Source organism: Diadema antillarum, unplaced genomic scaffold, assembly GCF_040938485.1.
Source record: "Diadema antillarum isolate AM-2024a unplaced genomic scaffold, OU_Dant_1.0 seq00000124_RagTag, whole genome shotgun sequence".
In the NCBI taxonomy this organism is placed as follows: domain Eukaryota; kingdom Metazoa; phylum Echinodermata; class Echinoidea; order Diadematoida; family Diadematidae; genus Diadema; species Diadema antillarum.
Window position 1 is genome coordinate 1,774,835 of NW_027271204.1, and position 15,116 is coordinate 1,789,950.

Below are 15,116 nucleotides of genomic sequence, written 5' to 3' on the forward strand. Positions count from 1 at the left end.
GTCAGTCCAGGAAACCCACTCACACGGGGGGCCATGCGCATGACTAACCCCTCCTCCTCAGGAGTAACCCCATCCCCCTCAAAAGTAACCCCCGGTGCCCTCCTGAGGCATCAGCGCACTTCACATTGTTGTTAATCTAAACATTGATATTGTTAGAACATTTTTATCTCAGTCATTTGGATTCACATCTTCATTGTAAACTCACAAAATTTCACTCCGATCGTTCATCATCAAAGTCGTAAAAAACTTTAATTTAGAGCACGATGTTGATTAAATGTCGCAACCGCGCAAAGTCTTAACCTAGCCCAGGCGGACTCTGCCGCAGGCGCGGGGGCAGGACTATGTTACGAAATCAAGTTTACAAAATGATTTCGTCACGAAATCAGTTGAGGATATTGGTTTCGATTGTGACATTTCACAAAATCACTTTGTAAACTTGATTTCATTACAAAATCATTGATTTCGTAACGGAATCACTACTGGTACTTTTGGCGCCCCATGCATGCCGCACTCGATCGGCCTGATTTTACTCAGTCATGACATAAGTCATGGTCATTTGATTTGTCAATTGAACACTTCATTGTGATATGTCCTATTCCAATTATTATAATTATTTCCAACTTGAGCAGATCAATGCACCAATTCACGAGTCTAACCAGCGCCTGACATGTCGAGCATGAAAAAATGAATTAATTCATGCCTTTGTTTTCAAAGAGTATAACTGGAACTACTCTGTATATTATGATCTGACGATACAGTCCAAAACCTTTTATAAAGAAAATCTTAGAGTTATCTTACATCAAGTTAATCTTTACTTTGAATGAATTTGAATAATTGAATATGTCAATGAATGACTTTTTAGGGAAAACAGAATTCATGTTCTTTTTTTATTCACTTTTAGTTCACTGCAGAACCTAATGCTTCCATCCATATGTTTAATGCAATTAGACCTATTTCGAATCAAAATCTAATGGCCGACAAAACCACATTTAATCTCACATTTCTCTACTTAGTACTTGCAGTTGATGGAAGATTCTAATAACAGTATCCTATAATTCATTTTACAGCCTTGGTTACATTTTAAATCTTTGTGATTAACATGCAAAATGGATTCCAATCTTCAATAATTTCCATAAAAGTTGAAGTAATTCCCATCTAAATTCATATTCAATCAATTTATGTTTGTTTCTCCTGTGATATACCTAGTTTCAAAGTGTGATCCCTTTTGTTGTTTTTTACCCTCTTTGTACTAGTTACAACCGGATTCCATCTTTTTAGTGTCTGATACAAATCAGGCCATGTTCCCTGAAGATGGACAGTTCTTATCAATAGAACTGTCCAGCACCACTCATTACAGAGTGCGTGGGAACCCCATCAGCAGCCAGGAGAGGACCTGCACTCAAGTCTCCCCCACGAGCCAGCTGAGGCCCCCCGCAGCACCTGTGCAATACAGGTCCCAATCTGTGCCAGGTAAATGTCTTGTCTTAGTACATAATGGCAAGCTGTTCTTAATAATATTTCAATTAGTGTAACAGTATAATCATGTTTTAACAGTCAAATAATCACATCATTTCACATAACTATGTTTTGCTTGCATTAATTGACAACCCCCACCCATGTCTATGAGGAAATCTTGCATAAATCCAGACGTAATCATTCTGAACGCATCCAGGCATGATATTTGGAACACACATCACACTTGGAATCCACTTTTCACAAAGTGAATTTTATTATTAAATTTGCATGCATTGTTTTTTTTTTTTTGGCTTGCCAGGACTTCTATTTTTGTCTGTAGTCTGTGAGTGCTGTGGTATGATTGGTAAGGCGCAAGTCTTCCAATCAGATGGTTCCGGATTCAAACCCACTGTGTGATTTCAAGTTCGGTGCTAGTGCTAGTGCTAGTGCTATCTCAGCACTAGCACCGGTGATAAAACCGAACTTGAAATCACGTCGGTGTTGGGAGTTGACCTCAAAATTATGACGTATTTCCGGTTGCTGGTGCTGGGCTCGGTGTTGAATGTCGTCTGCTGAACCGAGCTCCGCCGTTTGTGTTAGCGATTTACGTGCTTTTTCACCATTGACTAACACTAGCCCCTAGGGATTAACATTTTCGTCATTTCAAGTTCGGTGCTGGTGTTAGCGTTGCCGTGCGAGACTCATATTCACGTCCATAATAGATGCACGTTTTACGTGCAAAGTCTATGCTAATGCAGTGGTCGCCCACGTAACGTACACGAACACTCTCGACATGGCTTCATAAATCTGAGCCTGGGAGCAAAATTAAGATAGTTGTATTTTGGGGAGTGGATGAAATTTGTGGCATTTTAATATTTCTTCCCCACTATGTCCCTAAAACTAAGCAATTTTGTCTACATCTTTTAATATTTTACTGTAATCACGCGCAATCACTTTTTTTCGTCGCGCAATTACCGCGGAGCTCGCGGTGCTATAGCTGTGATTCCAACACCTAGTGCTGGTGATCGATAATTTTGATCGGTATCGCCTCGTTAATCTGACCGTCGGTGTTGGAGCTCGATTTAACGCTGTTATTCGGGGGCTAGCACTAGCACTAGCACTAGCACCGAACTTGAAATCACCCATTGCCTGCCATTAATGTCCTTCAGCAAGACATTTTATCCACATTGCTGCTTTTCACCCAGGAGTATATTGGATACCCAGTAGGATATTAATGTCATTGTTATTGAAGCTTAATTTGGTTGTGCGTTCCTCTTTAGAGGCTGCCTGGCCAGTACATGTATGCTCCCAAGGGAGATGAAAATGAGTACTTTAAGAGTGCAGGAATAATAATTAATCCAATGACTGGGATAATACATAGACAGGGCTCCATACATTTACATAACCCTTTTTATGACTTGCCCTTTTGTAAAATCATCACACTATCAGATTTTTACTTGTGTGAATGAAAACTTTACTTGCCCACAATGTAGCAATACATTAAAAAAAAGAAGATAAACATCATTAACTTTAACAAACAAGGTGTTTGTATAGCCTGCTCCAGGGCATCTATATACGTGTATAGTAGAGCTCCAAGTATAAATGAAATGGTGAATAATTAGGTCAATTTTGGACACATTTTTTTATCTTCCATATTTGATGATCAACTTTCTACTTGCCCAATTGGACAAGTATATTTGAACATTTGATATTACACTTGCCTGTTATGGAATTTTACTTGCCCTGGGCAAGCGGGCAAGTGCTAGTATCAGCCTTGGGTTAAGGGTGATTTATATTAGGCGCTTTATAAATTGAAACTAATACTATGGACAAGAGTAGACGTCTGGCGTATCAGAAGGGTTAAATATTACACATTAAAATTTCAAATTTTTAGATTTTTTGCTTGTAGAAATAATGAGCATATTCCTGTACCGAACTATGTCTAAAGTAATGTTTTGTTTTGTTTTTTCCACATCCAGGCATAGCACAGTCTTTACATTTTGTAGATGCTTCATGATTTGAAGACTGAATTTTTTATGACATTCCTCTTGGTGGTCCCATAGGCTCCCTGTATTACAGGAGGTAACATGCTGAAGATGGACAGTGCCAGAGGAAATACACATTAGGGAAATAGGATCAAAAGTTACAAAATTGATGCATGTGGCCCATGGCATGGGGGCATCGGGTGAGGGCCTAATATTATAATTAGTTTAATGTACAATAGATGAGAATTGATTGACCTCCGGTGAGTTGCAATGGCTGGCATGGCAATTACCAATTCATATTTCATTGTAGATTTAATGGAGGCTTATTAGTACCTCCAAATTTTGAAAGGGATTTCCGCCAATGTTGACTTTTACGATTGATCGCAACAAAATTGGGAAATATTAGAAGCATTTTTGTGTACAATGAAATGATGCACATAGTATTATATCTATGGGTTGGTTGATACTGTGATATATAATAAATACCTTGACTCGTGATGCAAGACAGGTGAAGGCATCAAGTTGACTTGCATGGAGTCAAATTGCTCGGAGTTTCCTATGAGTAATTCTATTTATCTCTTTCAGGCTCATCTACTTCCTATCTGATGCAGCCACATCGCTCAAGTGGGAGTAAACCAGTAAAGCGGTATGTTATATTCTGCCACTGACATCATCCAGGAAAGGCCAGTTCATATACATACAATATATATGTATATGAAGAGTTTGTTTGCAAAAACCGATAAGTCCATATTTGCCAAATGGAGATATTTGCGATTAAAGGTCAAGAAAAATAAAGAGAATAATGAGAAAATTTGTGCTTCTTTTGACCATAACTTCAAAAATATAACTTTATATGTAGCGACCAATATGTCATTTAAAAGGTATTATTTTGTACATTATTACAAAAACCGTACTTCAAAATCTTCAAAAATGGTCTTATTGGTTTTTGCAAACAAACCCTTCATATATATGACATGTATATTTATATATTCATATATATATATATATATATATTTTTTTTTTAATTTATTACCTAGCATGAGGGGTTACAGCTCACTTTTGTTGTTACACATTTCATTTTTTATTTCTTTTTTTTTTGTTTCACAGAACGTACAAGTGCTTGTCATATTATGTTAAACCAATGTTTTTTTTATTTTTTATTTTTTTTGGTGGGGGGGGGGCACAGTTGTTATTCCTGTGGAATTTTTTTTTTGTGTAACAGTACAAACTTTATAGGGGCATTGTTTCAGTGTTTTGATAATGTTCGAAGAAAATATGAGAAATGTGTTATGAAACTTACATTACTGTTCATGATGTTTCTCATTTTTTCATTCATTTTTAGAAAAATTCATCTTGCTGCATTGGAGGGTGGGAACTTCAGGTCAAGTAAGATACTTCTCCTTGCTCTCCGCACAGGAGAGTTTAACGTAGAGACAGTCAAAGAAAAAATTCAGGAGGAGCTGCAGTCCCCCGACGCCTTCATCCTCCTGGATTCAGGAAACAAGGAGGTTGTCGACTCTGCTGCAACTCGAGGTACAATTATGGTTCATGAAATCTTGGGGTTTATTAGATGGAATCAAGGCATTGAGATTTTGTTGTGTTTACAATTGCAATGCTTCTAGTTATTGAAGAAAGTCCAGTTGAATCAGTTGTGTCATGATGTAAGCAAACAAGAAAGTGATGTTTGTCTGCCAAGATTCTGCCAGTACTTATGAAGCAATGAGGATGTAGAGCTGCTTAGTGTGCCCCTTACATTAAATAGTATGCACTTTGAACAAGTTTGAGAGTTGCCAATTTTCATCTTACTAATTATTTGCTCACTTGAGCATTCAGCTCAAGTGAGCTATTGCCATCCATTTTTGTCCGGCGCGCCGCGGCGTCCATTGTCCGCCGTGCATTCAGGGTCGTCAATGAACTTTTACATTTTCATCTTCTTCTCTAGAACGGATGGAGGGATTTATCCAAACTTGCAGACCTGTAATCATCCTTATGGGTAGGGGATTCAAAGTTGTTCAAAAAATAACTGTAGCCCCCATGGAGGCTCAGGGGGAGGGCCCCCAATGTGCAAAACTCTGTAAATTTCAAAGATCTTCTTCTCCAGATCCAGAAGATCAGTCAAGTTGTTCTGTGTGTGTAGATATCTTTATAAGTGAAGAATTAGTTGTTCATAACAGCTCCTGGGGTGGCCCCCTTGGACCCCCAATTGGGGGTTCAAAATTAGGAAATGGGGCATTTCAAATGAAAGTTATATTTCTTTGCTTCTTTTGCAAAAGACCTGATCAGATTTTATCCAAACTTATCAGAATCATGCTTATTGGAAAGGAATGCCTATTTGTTCAGATGATAACTGCAGCCCCCATGGGGGCTCAGGGGTGGCCCCCTTGGACCCCTATTGGGGGTTCAAAATTAGGAAATGGGGCATTTCAAATGAAAATTATATTTCTTTGCTTCGTTTGCAAAAGACCTGATCAGATTTTATCCAAACTATCAGAATCATGCTTATTGGAAAGGAATGCCTATTTGTTCAGATGATAACTGCAGCCCCATGGGGGCTCAGGGGAGGGCCCCCAAGGTGCAAAACTCACTAAAATTCAAATTCAGATCCTGAAGAAGATCAGTGAAGTTGTTTTGTGTGTAGATACCTTTATAAGTTGAGAATCAAAGTTGTTCATAACAACTCCTTGGGTGGCCCCCTTGGAGCATTATAGGGGATTCAAAATTAGGGAATGGGGGGCATGGGGCACTTGAAAGGAAAATTGTATTTCTTTGCTTCTTCTGTAAAATGCTTGGTCAGATTTTATCTAAACTTCATAGGAATCGTGCTTATGGGCAAGGAATTCATAGTTGTTCAAATGATAAGTTCAGGCCCGATGGGGTCCCAGTATATGGAATAGCCCTTGTTACTTTCAGTAGCTCACCTGAGCCGAAGGCTCAAGTGAGCTATTGCCATCCGTTTTTGTCCGTTGTGCGTCATAAACTTTTACATTTTCATCTTCTCCAGAATGGATGGATGGATTTTAACCAAACTTGCAGGGAATCATCCTTATGGGTAGGGGATCCAAAATTCTTCAAATGATAAGTGTAGCTCCCATGGGGGCTCAGGGGGAGGGCTCCCAATGTGCAAAGCTCTGTAAAATTCAAAGATCTTCTTCTCCAGATCCAGACGAAGATCAGTCAAGATATTTTGTGTGTAGACACCTTTTAAGTGAAGAATGAAAGTTGTTAATCACAACTCTTGGGGTTGTCTTTTGGGTTGTCATAATTTCACCTTGAAATGCCCCATTCCCTAATTTGCTTGCTTCTTTTGCAAAATGCCTTGTCAGATTTTATCCACACTTTGTAGGAGTCATGCTTATGCCTTATGGCATGACTTCACACTAACTTTTTTTTTCTTGGTGGCACAATTGGGCCACCAAAATCATTGATTTTAATTTTTGAGTGGTATGAAAGTGAAATCTGGTGGCCCAAAAAGAAATAAAGAAAAAACATGTAAGTTAAATCGGTTGCTAAACTTCAAAAAAATTGAATACCTAAATGGTACGGGTATCATGAAAACACCTGATGTTTCAGGTGATAAATTGCTCACAAATTTCTTTCTACAATTAGAATCTGTGCCCCGATTGCAACAAAATGGCTAGCTAATTAGTTCTGAAATCTCACAGAAATATGATATCTGTTTTCAGGATATGAAAACACATTGACATTGTGCTTAAATACAAATTTTTGGTGGCCCAATCGGGCCACCCAGAATCTTAATTTCTGACGTTTTGGTGGCCCCACATGCATTTTTGGTGGCCACGGGCCATTGCTAATGTCGAGCCCTGCTCATAGGCAAGCGACACATAGTTCTAATGATATGTACTGTATGATCCTCTTGGGGGTGCAGGGGGAGGGCCCAAAATGTGCAAAACTCTGAAATCTTCTGCTGATCCAAAAGTTGAACAATCAAGTTGTTTTGTATGAAGATACATGTGTTTTGTTAAGTACACATTGAGTTTGTTCATAACAGTTTCTGGGTTACTTCCCATGGGGTGGGGGAGGGTGATATGTTTGTGTGGGGCACTTCAAGGGAGTTTTTTTTTTCAGTATGGGTGGTCATTTTCTATTTAAACCTGGTAGGAATCATGACATGACCTGGAATGGCCCCATGGGCCCCTGGGTGGTGGGTGTGGAATTTCATAATTCAAATTGATGACATACCTCTTGATTGAATCTAAGTTTTGTTCCTTGGGACCCAACCCCCCCCCCCCCCCCCCCCCTTCCCCCCTCCACCCCCTGTCCCATGGGACTACAGGGACCAAATGACATCCCTTGCCCATAAACATGATTCCTACAAACTTTTGATAAAATCTGACCAAGTATTTTGCAAAATATGTAAACAAATATAATTTTCCTTTGAAGTGCCCTATTCTCAAACTTTGAATCCCCAATAGGGCTCCAAGGGGGCAACCCCATGAGTTGTCATGAACAACTTTCATTCTTCACTTATACAGGTATCTACACACAAAATAACTTGACTAATCTGCTTCTGGATATGAGAAGAAGATCTTTGAAATTTACGGTTTTGCACTTGGGGGCCCTCCCCCAGGGCCCCCATGGGGGCCGCAGTTGTCATTGATCAACTATGCATTCCTTGCCCGTACGGATGATTTCTATAAAGTTTGGATAGAATCTAACCAAGCATTTCGTAAAAGAAGCAAACAAATATAATTTTCCTTTGAAGAGCCCCATTCAATAATTTCGAACACTCTATAGGGCTCCAAGGGGGCCACCCCAGAAGTTGTCATGAACAACTTTCATTCTTCACTTATAAAGGTATCTACACACAAAATAACTTGACTAATCTGATTCTGGATCTGAAGAAGAAGATCTTTAAAATTTACAGTGTTTTGAAACTTGGGGGCCCTTCCCCTTGTCCCCCGTGGGGGCTACACTTATCATTTGAACAACTTTGGATCCCCTACCCATAAGGATGATTCCCTGCAAGTTTGGTTGAAATCCATCCATCCGTTTTTGAGAAGAAGATGAAAATGTAAAAGTTTACGGACGACAAAAAACGGATGGCAACAGCTCGCTCAGGTGAGGTAAAAAGTTGTGATGAAATACTGTATACGCCAAATATTTCGCGAGTTTTTTATTTTCGCGAATTTTGCAAGTTGGGTCCTATTTGCGAAATTAAAGACACGCGAAAATATTGACTATGATCGCGTGTACATATGTCCTTTCAGTACAGGACTCCATGATCGCGAATTTAACTGCTCGCGAAACAGTCGGGAATTCCGGATTTGCGAAAATTTAGACTCGCGAAATATATGGCATATACAGTACATTCAAGTTATTCATGATGAAGGTCCTTCATAGGTTGAAGATAAAAATTCTCACATTCACCCTGTTTGGGCACTCATATTTGGATCAATTTTTCTTTTCTTTTAATGGGAGGTGGGGGCACAAATAGGATCTACATGGCAGACATGTTGGAGCATCTCTCCAAAATGCAAATATTCATTAAGGAGATGTTGCAACAAAGTGAGCTTGTGTTGATCATGAAATTCATCCTTCAGCTCAGGTATTATTAAACTCCTATAGCGTCTTGCTTTTATACAAAGTCTATACCACTGTTTTTCCATGGCATCAAAATCACTTATTCAGTTCAAATGTCTAGAAGTACTTTTAAAATTTGGATTCATAAATTGGAATCTACAGTGACCCTGCACCTCAAAACAAATAAAAAGTTGCCAGACATGAATTTTTAGTTCAGACCATATTCTGAAAGAGTAGACTTTAAGCTTTAAAATGATGTATAACTCAAATCAAATGGACTCTCCTAACCTATCTAAATAATGGATAGAAAGCACAAACTCAGGAAAAGTGTGAACTGAGAAAAGAGGCTCTGAAGTACAATGTCTATTCAAGCGCTTTATAATCTTTACCAAACCATGCTGGCTGTGCAATGAATGGGACAAAAAACAGGAAGTAAACCACCAGAGTAACAACAATGAAGGAATTATCAGATTAAATTGAAATTAAAATGCCTCCTTATCACATTCTGTCCATAATTAATACCAACTTTCAAAGCAGTTGCACGCTCCAAAGTGAAGAGTGTGGACAAGGTTTTGCAGAAATGAAAAAGGGATTCTAGAGACACACCTAATCACACTATTCTACCAAAAATGTTCGAGATAAACTGTTAAAAAAAATACTTTCCTGCCCGTTTTAGAATACCAAATTTAAGCATAATGTAAAAGAAGACCCGCTCTTTCAGAAAATATGAAAAAGTCAAGTTCGGCTAGGTTAACCCATTTCACTTATTTTCAGTGTGTGTGACTTCATGTTCGTTTTGAGGTGTGCGTCACAGATACAGTCAACTATGCGCTGTGCCTAAGTTGAATCTGTAGGGACTGAAGAAATACCTTTTACTTGATTTGATAATGAGGGGTTAAAATAATGGAATACAAAGAGAAGAGAACTTGGATAGACCTTTGACTTAGGCGATTATTCAACTTATGCGTCGTTGACTTATGCAAGGTGGCTCTACAATGTACATAATTAGAATTTACATGAAAAGAATCTTAACTTTGCATTGAATCTCTCATTTACTATCATAATTTTACACCTGATTATGTGGGGTTTTTTTTTAATTTTCATCTCAAGTGGATATCCTGCCTAGTAAAATTTGGAGTAATAAATGACAGCTAATTTCCTGATTTTTGTATTCATTCAACAATTTCAGAGAGGGCATTTTGGGCCATGCCATCCCGCATCTTAAAGGCAGTGTCAGATGTGGACTTTGCCAGTTTCAACGAGACCAGTAGCCGGGCAAAGTAACTATTTTCATATATTTTTGTGTAAAGATTGAAATTTATTTTGTTTGTAATTTAGTACAATGAATTGTGAATTCAAATAAGTTAAAACATATGGCAAGATGTCAAAAATTATACAGCTTGTGTCTAGGGCTCTTTGACTTGCCTGAATGAAGTTCTGGCAGAGACATAGTAATCACTTTTCACGTTGGTTTGTTGGTCTGTTACAAAAATGTTATTAAAAATGATAGATTTTGTTTAATCTCGGTCATAAAATGCATCAAAACAAGTGATAATTCTACAATGGAGGATCACATTTTCACCTAATTGACAGGGTATGTTGATAATGAGGTAAAAGAGATTGATGCAATTTGTGTATGATGTGGTAAGAAATAAACGATTAAGTTTTGGGGTCATGAGGTCAAAGGTGAAAGGTCACAGTGGTAATAGAGTGAATTAGATAATCTTAATATCCCAGTAATTTTTCAATGGATGATAGGATTTTCTTTAAATTTGCTGGATGTGTTCATGACTTCAACAAGAAATTCTTGAATCTGGGGGTCACATGGTAAAAGGGTAAAGGTCATAAGCTTGATACAAGATAACTTGAGAATTTTCAATGAATTCACAGGGTGGGTTTATATTGAAGGGAGAAATTTAAATAAAATTTTGGGGTCATGAAGTCAAAGGTTACAGGGATTATAATGCAACTTAAACAATCCAATTTCCGCAAGATTTGCAGGGTATGTACTTGTGATGACCTCGGAATGAAATATTTAAATGTTTGGCCATGATGTCAAAGGTCATTTTGGGTCACCCGTACATAAAAAGTACCGGTATGTCTGTGTTAAACATACTTTCAACCAAATGACAACATTCCTCTTTTTTAATGGCTGCTTGGTGGATTGCGTCTTGTTAAAAACTGATTTACTGCAGGGTAAACCACTGTGAAGTAAATTATCACACCAAATTCTTGTCGGAACACTGCATGTCTTCAAGTCTATGCAAACATTGTTCCTTGAATTATTTCCTTTATTCTTTGTTTCACCTTTGCAGGAAACCCAAACTAGCTGAGACAACAGAGTCTCTGATGGAGGTGGAGGATACTCTTCTCCAGTTAGTAGAGTGTGCCTCCGCTGCAGCACAGAAAGATAAGGTGTCAGTCATGCTGCCTTGCAGTCTGGCTGACATGCGGCATTTGCAGGACTCACTGTCATGTGTAATTTGCAAAGGTATAGCTACATGTGCATTATATTTTTCTTGTAAAAAAAGAAAAGAAATTATCCTTGTTATTGAGTACTTAATGACAATAGCTTATATATGGGGGAGGGGGGTCTACCATTGCCACAATTAATCAATCTGGGTGCCATATGAGATCCTGATGTTGTGCGACAATCATTTCTTCTCTATTCTTGCAGCGCTTCATTAGTTCAAGGGGGCAATACCAAAGGCTCTCTGCAGCCATCCCAAGTATGTAAGGCGTAGCCGCCCATGTGACATTCTGTCATCTATCTTCCTGTAAGGGCTAGGTCCTCAAGCTGTCCTTTTCTGAAAACATGTGCAAGAAAATGGATCTGTCTTGTAATTATAGTCTTGATAACATGATTTTGAGTGTGTGTGTGTTTCTTTTTTTATATCACATGAAATTTGGATGATCTGTTGCAGAGGTAATTATAATTAATATAGTTACCTGTGCAACATATCAAAATTTCATGTGAAAAACAAGCACCAAAAATTGTTATTACCTCTGCCAAGGGAGGAGGTTATGTTTTCGTTACTGTTGGTTTGTGTGTTCGTTCGTTCGTTCGTTCGTTCGTTCGTTAGTTAGTTAGTTTGTCCGTGTGCAAAATAACTCAAAAAGTAGTTAACGGATTGGGATGAAACTTGCAGGAAAGGTTGAGAATGACACAAGTACCAAATGATTAACTTTTGGTAGTGATCTGAGAATTTTGGGGGAATTTATGAAGGATTTTTGATATTTTGGCAGGTAGGGTCAATGAACTTGGGAGTTCAGGCTGCACGTATTTGAGGTTTGCATGCGCGCACTAAAGTGCATGCTCTAGTTTCTGCTGGGGAGAGGCGCGCCGCGCATCTGAGGGTTTATGACGTAACAAAGGCTTCTTTATTCGGAAATGGGGCAATTTTCAGTGGGTGATAATCACTTATCTCTGTGGAAGAGCAAGATCATATTTTTTTAGTAGAAAGTAACTGCTTGGTGGAGGTCTGTGCTCTCGGAGTGCTTTTCTAGTTTGGAATATGTAATCATGCCATTAAGCAAAAAGTGGCAACTCTGTGATATCTCTTGTCAACTCTTCTTCTAGTTACCTTGTAAATCACAATACATCCTCAGATATTTTGTAAAACCTCACTCACAAATATACACATAAACTAGGTTTTTAAAATGTTTTACACTTTTGATCGTTGATAGCTCAAATAGTCTATTACTAATTTTGTTCAGATTAATACATCGGAAACCTGAATTGTGTAAAATACAGAATACATGCTCAAACTTTTACCAAAATTGTTTTTTTTATATTAGGGATAGGGAACCCAAAGTTGAAGAATTATGACGTATGGTCTCCAGGGAACCTTGAGAAGGCCACAAAAATGATAAAGAAGAATGTGTAAATTCAGGCATTTTCCAGACAAGTCAATGTTCTATGTTTACTGATACTTCAAATATATGGAGAATATAAGTTATTCATGGTATTTATGTGGGTAGCCCATTTGGGCCCAGGAATGGTACCGTTCTGGAAAGAACTCTATTAAAAGAAGTGCCCATTTCAATTGTTTGCCTCAAAATGAATAATGTACAGATTTGTACACAAGATTAAGTTGAATTATCATTAATGGTAGAGAAGCCATAAGTTGGTAAATGTGGTCCTAGGGGGCCCCCAAATAAACAGCCAGAAATAGCGCAGTGTTTGTATTTTGTTGTAAATTAGACATACAGTTGAACCTCTTGTATCCGGACAAGTCGGGACTGGGGCTCATCCGGATAAGGGATTTGGCCGGATACGGGAGACTCAATGCTTTATACATGTACATACATACACATGTACTGATGTAGCCCATTGTAGTACCACATGTAGTAATGTGTATACTGCAACCTTTTCATTGTTACACTCAGTAACAGACCCCAAAATAGAGGTTTGTGTTTGCAAGAATGAAATCATTTTCTTTTATAAATTCTTGGGATGATTTACCTAAATAATTATTAAGAAATGTATCAAGTATATGTAATTCATGTGTGTTTGTGTAGGAGTTCTCAAGGAGTTGGGAATCCCCCTTTCCTCCCGTAATTACATTGTATTAAAAAAAAAAATCACGTCGAGATTGCGTCTGTATAATAGAGAGATGTGGATAAAGGGAGGCCGGATAAGAGAGGTTCAACTGTACTTGATTTTTTGAAGAGTATACGTTTTTCAAACCATTTCTATGGGTGGTTCCAATAAGGGCCCTGTACATGTATTGGTTTAACATGCTGAAGGGAGAGATTTAAAAGGAAATACATATTTGTCTATTTTTCTTCAAAATGCCCTCTCAAATTCGTACCAAATTGTTATGAATCATTTTCAGGGGTAAAAGATCTGAAGTTGCTAAATTGATAATAATTACCATTTCTAATTTGCAACAGACGGTTGATTGACATCATGTGAGCCACTGAGGCTCTTGTTTTCTTATTTTCTCCTGCTTTCACATGTTTCTCTCAAGTGCCTTGTTTTTACAAAAATCAACAGAATACTGTGGTAGACTTGAAAGCAAAGCTTGATTTTGGGGAAAGTTTCATAACATTTTTGGTGGAATATAGCACAATGAAGAAACCAGGCCAGTGACTCAGATTTTAATGTATTTATACTATACCTGTTTCTACTTTATACTTTGGTAAATCCACTTTTTACAGATGGAATAGAGAAGCCTGTAGCATCAGCCTGTTGCAAGTCCCTGTTGGGGTGTACTGCGTGTCTTGACGAGTGGTGGTCCACATCAACCCAGTGCCCAAAATGCAGGGCTGACAATGCCAAGGATGCGGCCATAAACTTGTGTGGATTGGACAACACTTTCAAATTGTTGAAACCTATCACCAAGATGTAAACATTTACTTTTCATGTTCCTGTGTGGGTATATGGCATTGAAAGGGTAATTCCACCTCGATAGAAATTAAACTTGTCTAAGAAAGGTATTCATGGATATTTTAATGATATCTCTTTCCCCTCAAGCATGTAAATCAAGAGGTATACTGAAATTCTACACAGAATTTCAAAATTTCATTTTAAAAAGTATGCAAATTGATCTTTAGCTCACCTGAGCCGAAGGCTCAAGTGAGCTATTGCGATCGCTCTTCGTCCGGCGTCCGTCTTGCATCGTGCGTCGTCTGTCATGCGTAAACTTTTTACATTTTCATCTTCTTCTTGAGAACCCCATGACCGATTTTCACCAAACAAGGAATCTGTAAAAATCTTCTTAACCAGAACCAGAAGTGATAGGGCTTAGTTAATACTATGAGTTAGTACATTGATGACTGTAGTTTCAAGTTTGTTCATGGGGGAATCAGGGGTGCCCCCCTTGGGACCCAGGGGAGAGGTTCTACATGTAATGGGGCCTAAATTGTAAATTTTTATCTTTATTTTGAGATCCCCATGTCTGATTTTCACTAAACTTGGTAGGTAGTATCCCTAGGGGGATATGATCTCACTTTGTTCAAATGGGCACCATGGCCCACCTGGTTGCCCCCAGGGGCTCCAAACCCCTTAAATTAAGGAATCTTTAAAAATCTTCTCTAGAACCAGAAGTGATTGAGCTAAGTTAATACAATGAGTCACTATATTGATGACTGTTATTTAAAGTTTGTTCATGGGAGAATCAGGGGTGCCCT

General features: G+C 38.3%; 1 protein-coding gene across 1 annotated transcript in view; it reads left to right on the forward strand.

Moving 5' to 3' along the window:
• The window catches only part of LOC139727285 (uncharacterized), a 37,125-nt gene extending 22,419 nt beyond the window's left edge, over positions 1-14,706 (forward strand). The window contains exons 2-7 of the mRNA XM_071638239.1: positions 1,279-1,470; positions 4,026-4,086; positions 4,783-4,973; positions 10,171-10,261; positions 11,297-11,472; positions 14,145-14,706. Of these exons, the coding sequence (XP_071494340.1) occupies positions 1,279-1,470; positions 4,026-4,086; positions 4,783-4,973; positions 10,171-10,261; positions 11,297-11,472; positions 14,145-14,335 (902 nt within the window). The 3' untranslated portion in view covers positions 14,336-14,706. The remainder of the gene's footprint in view (positions 1-1,278; positions 1,471-4,025; positions 4,087-4,782; positions 4,974-10,170; positions 10,262-11,296; positions 11,473-14,144) is intronic.
• Positions 14,707-15,116: the final 410 nt, after the last annotated feature.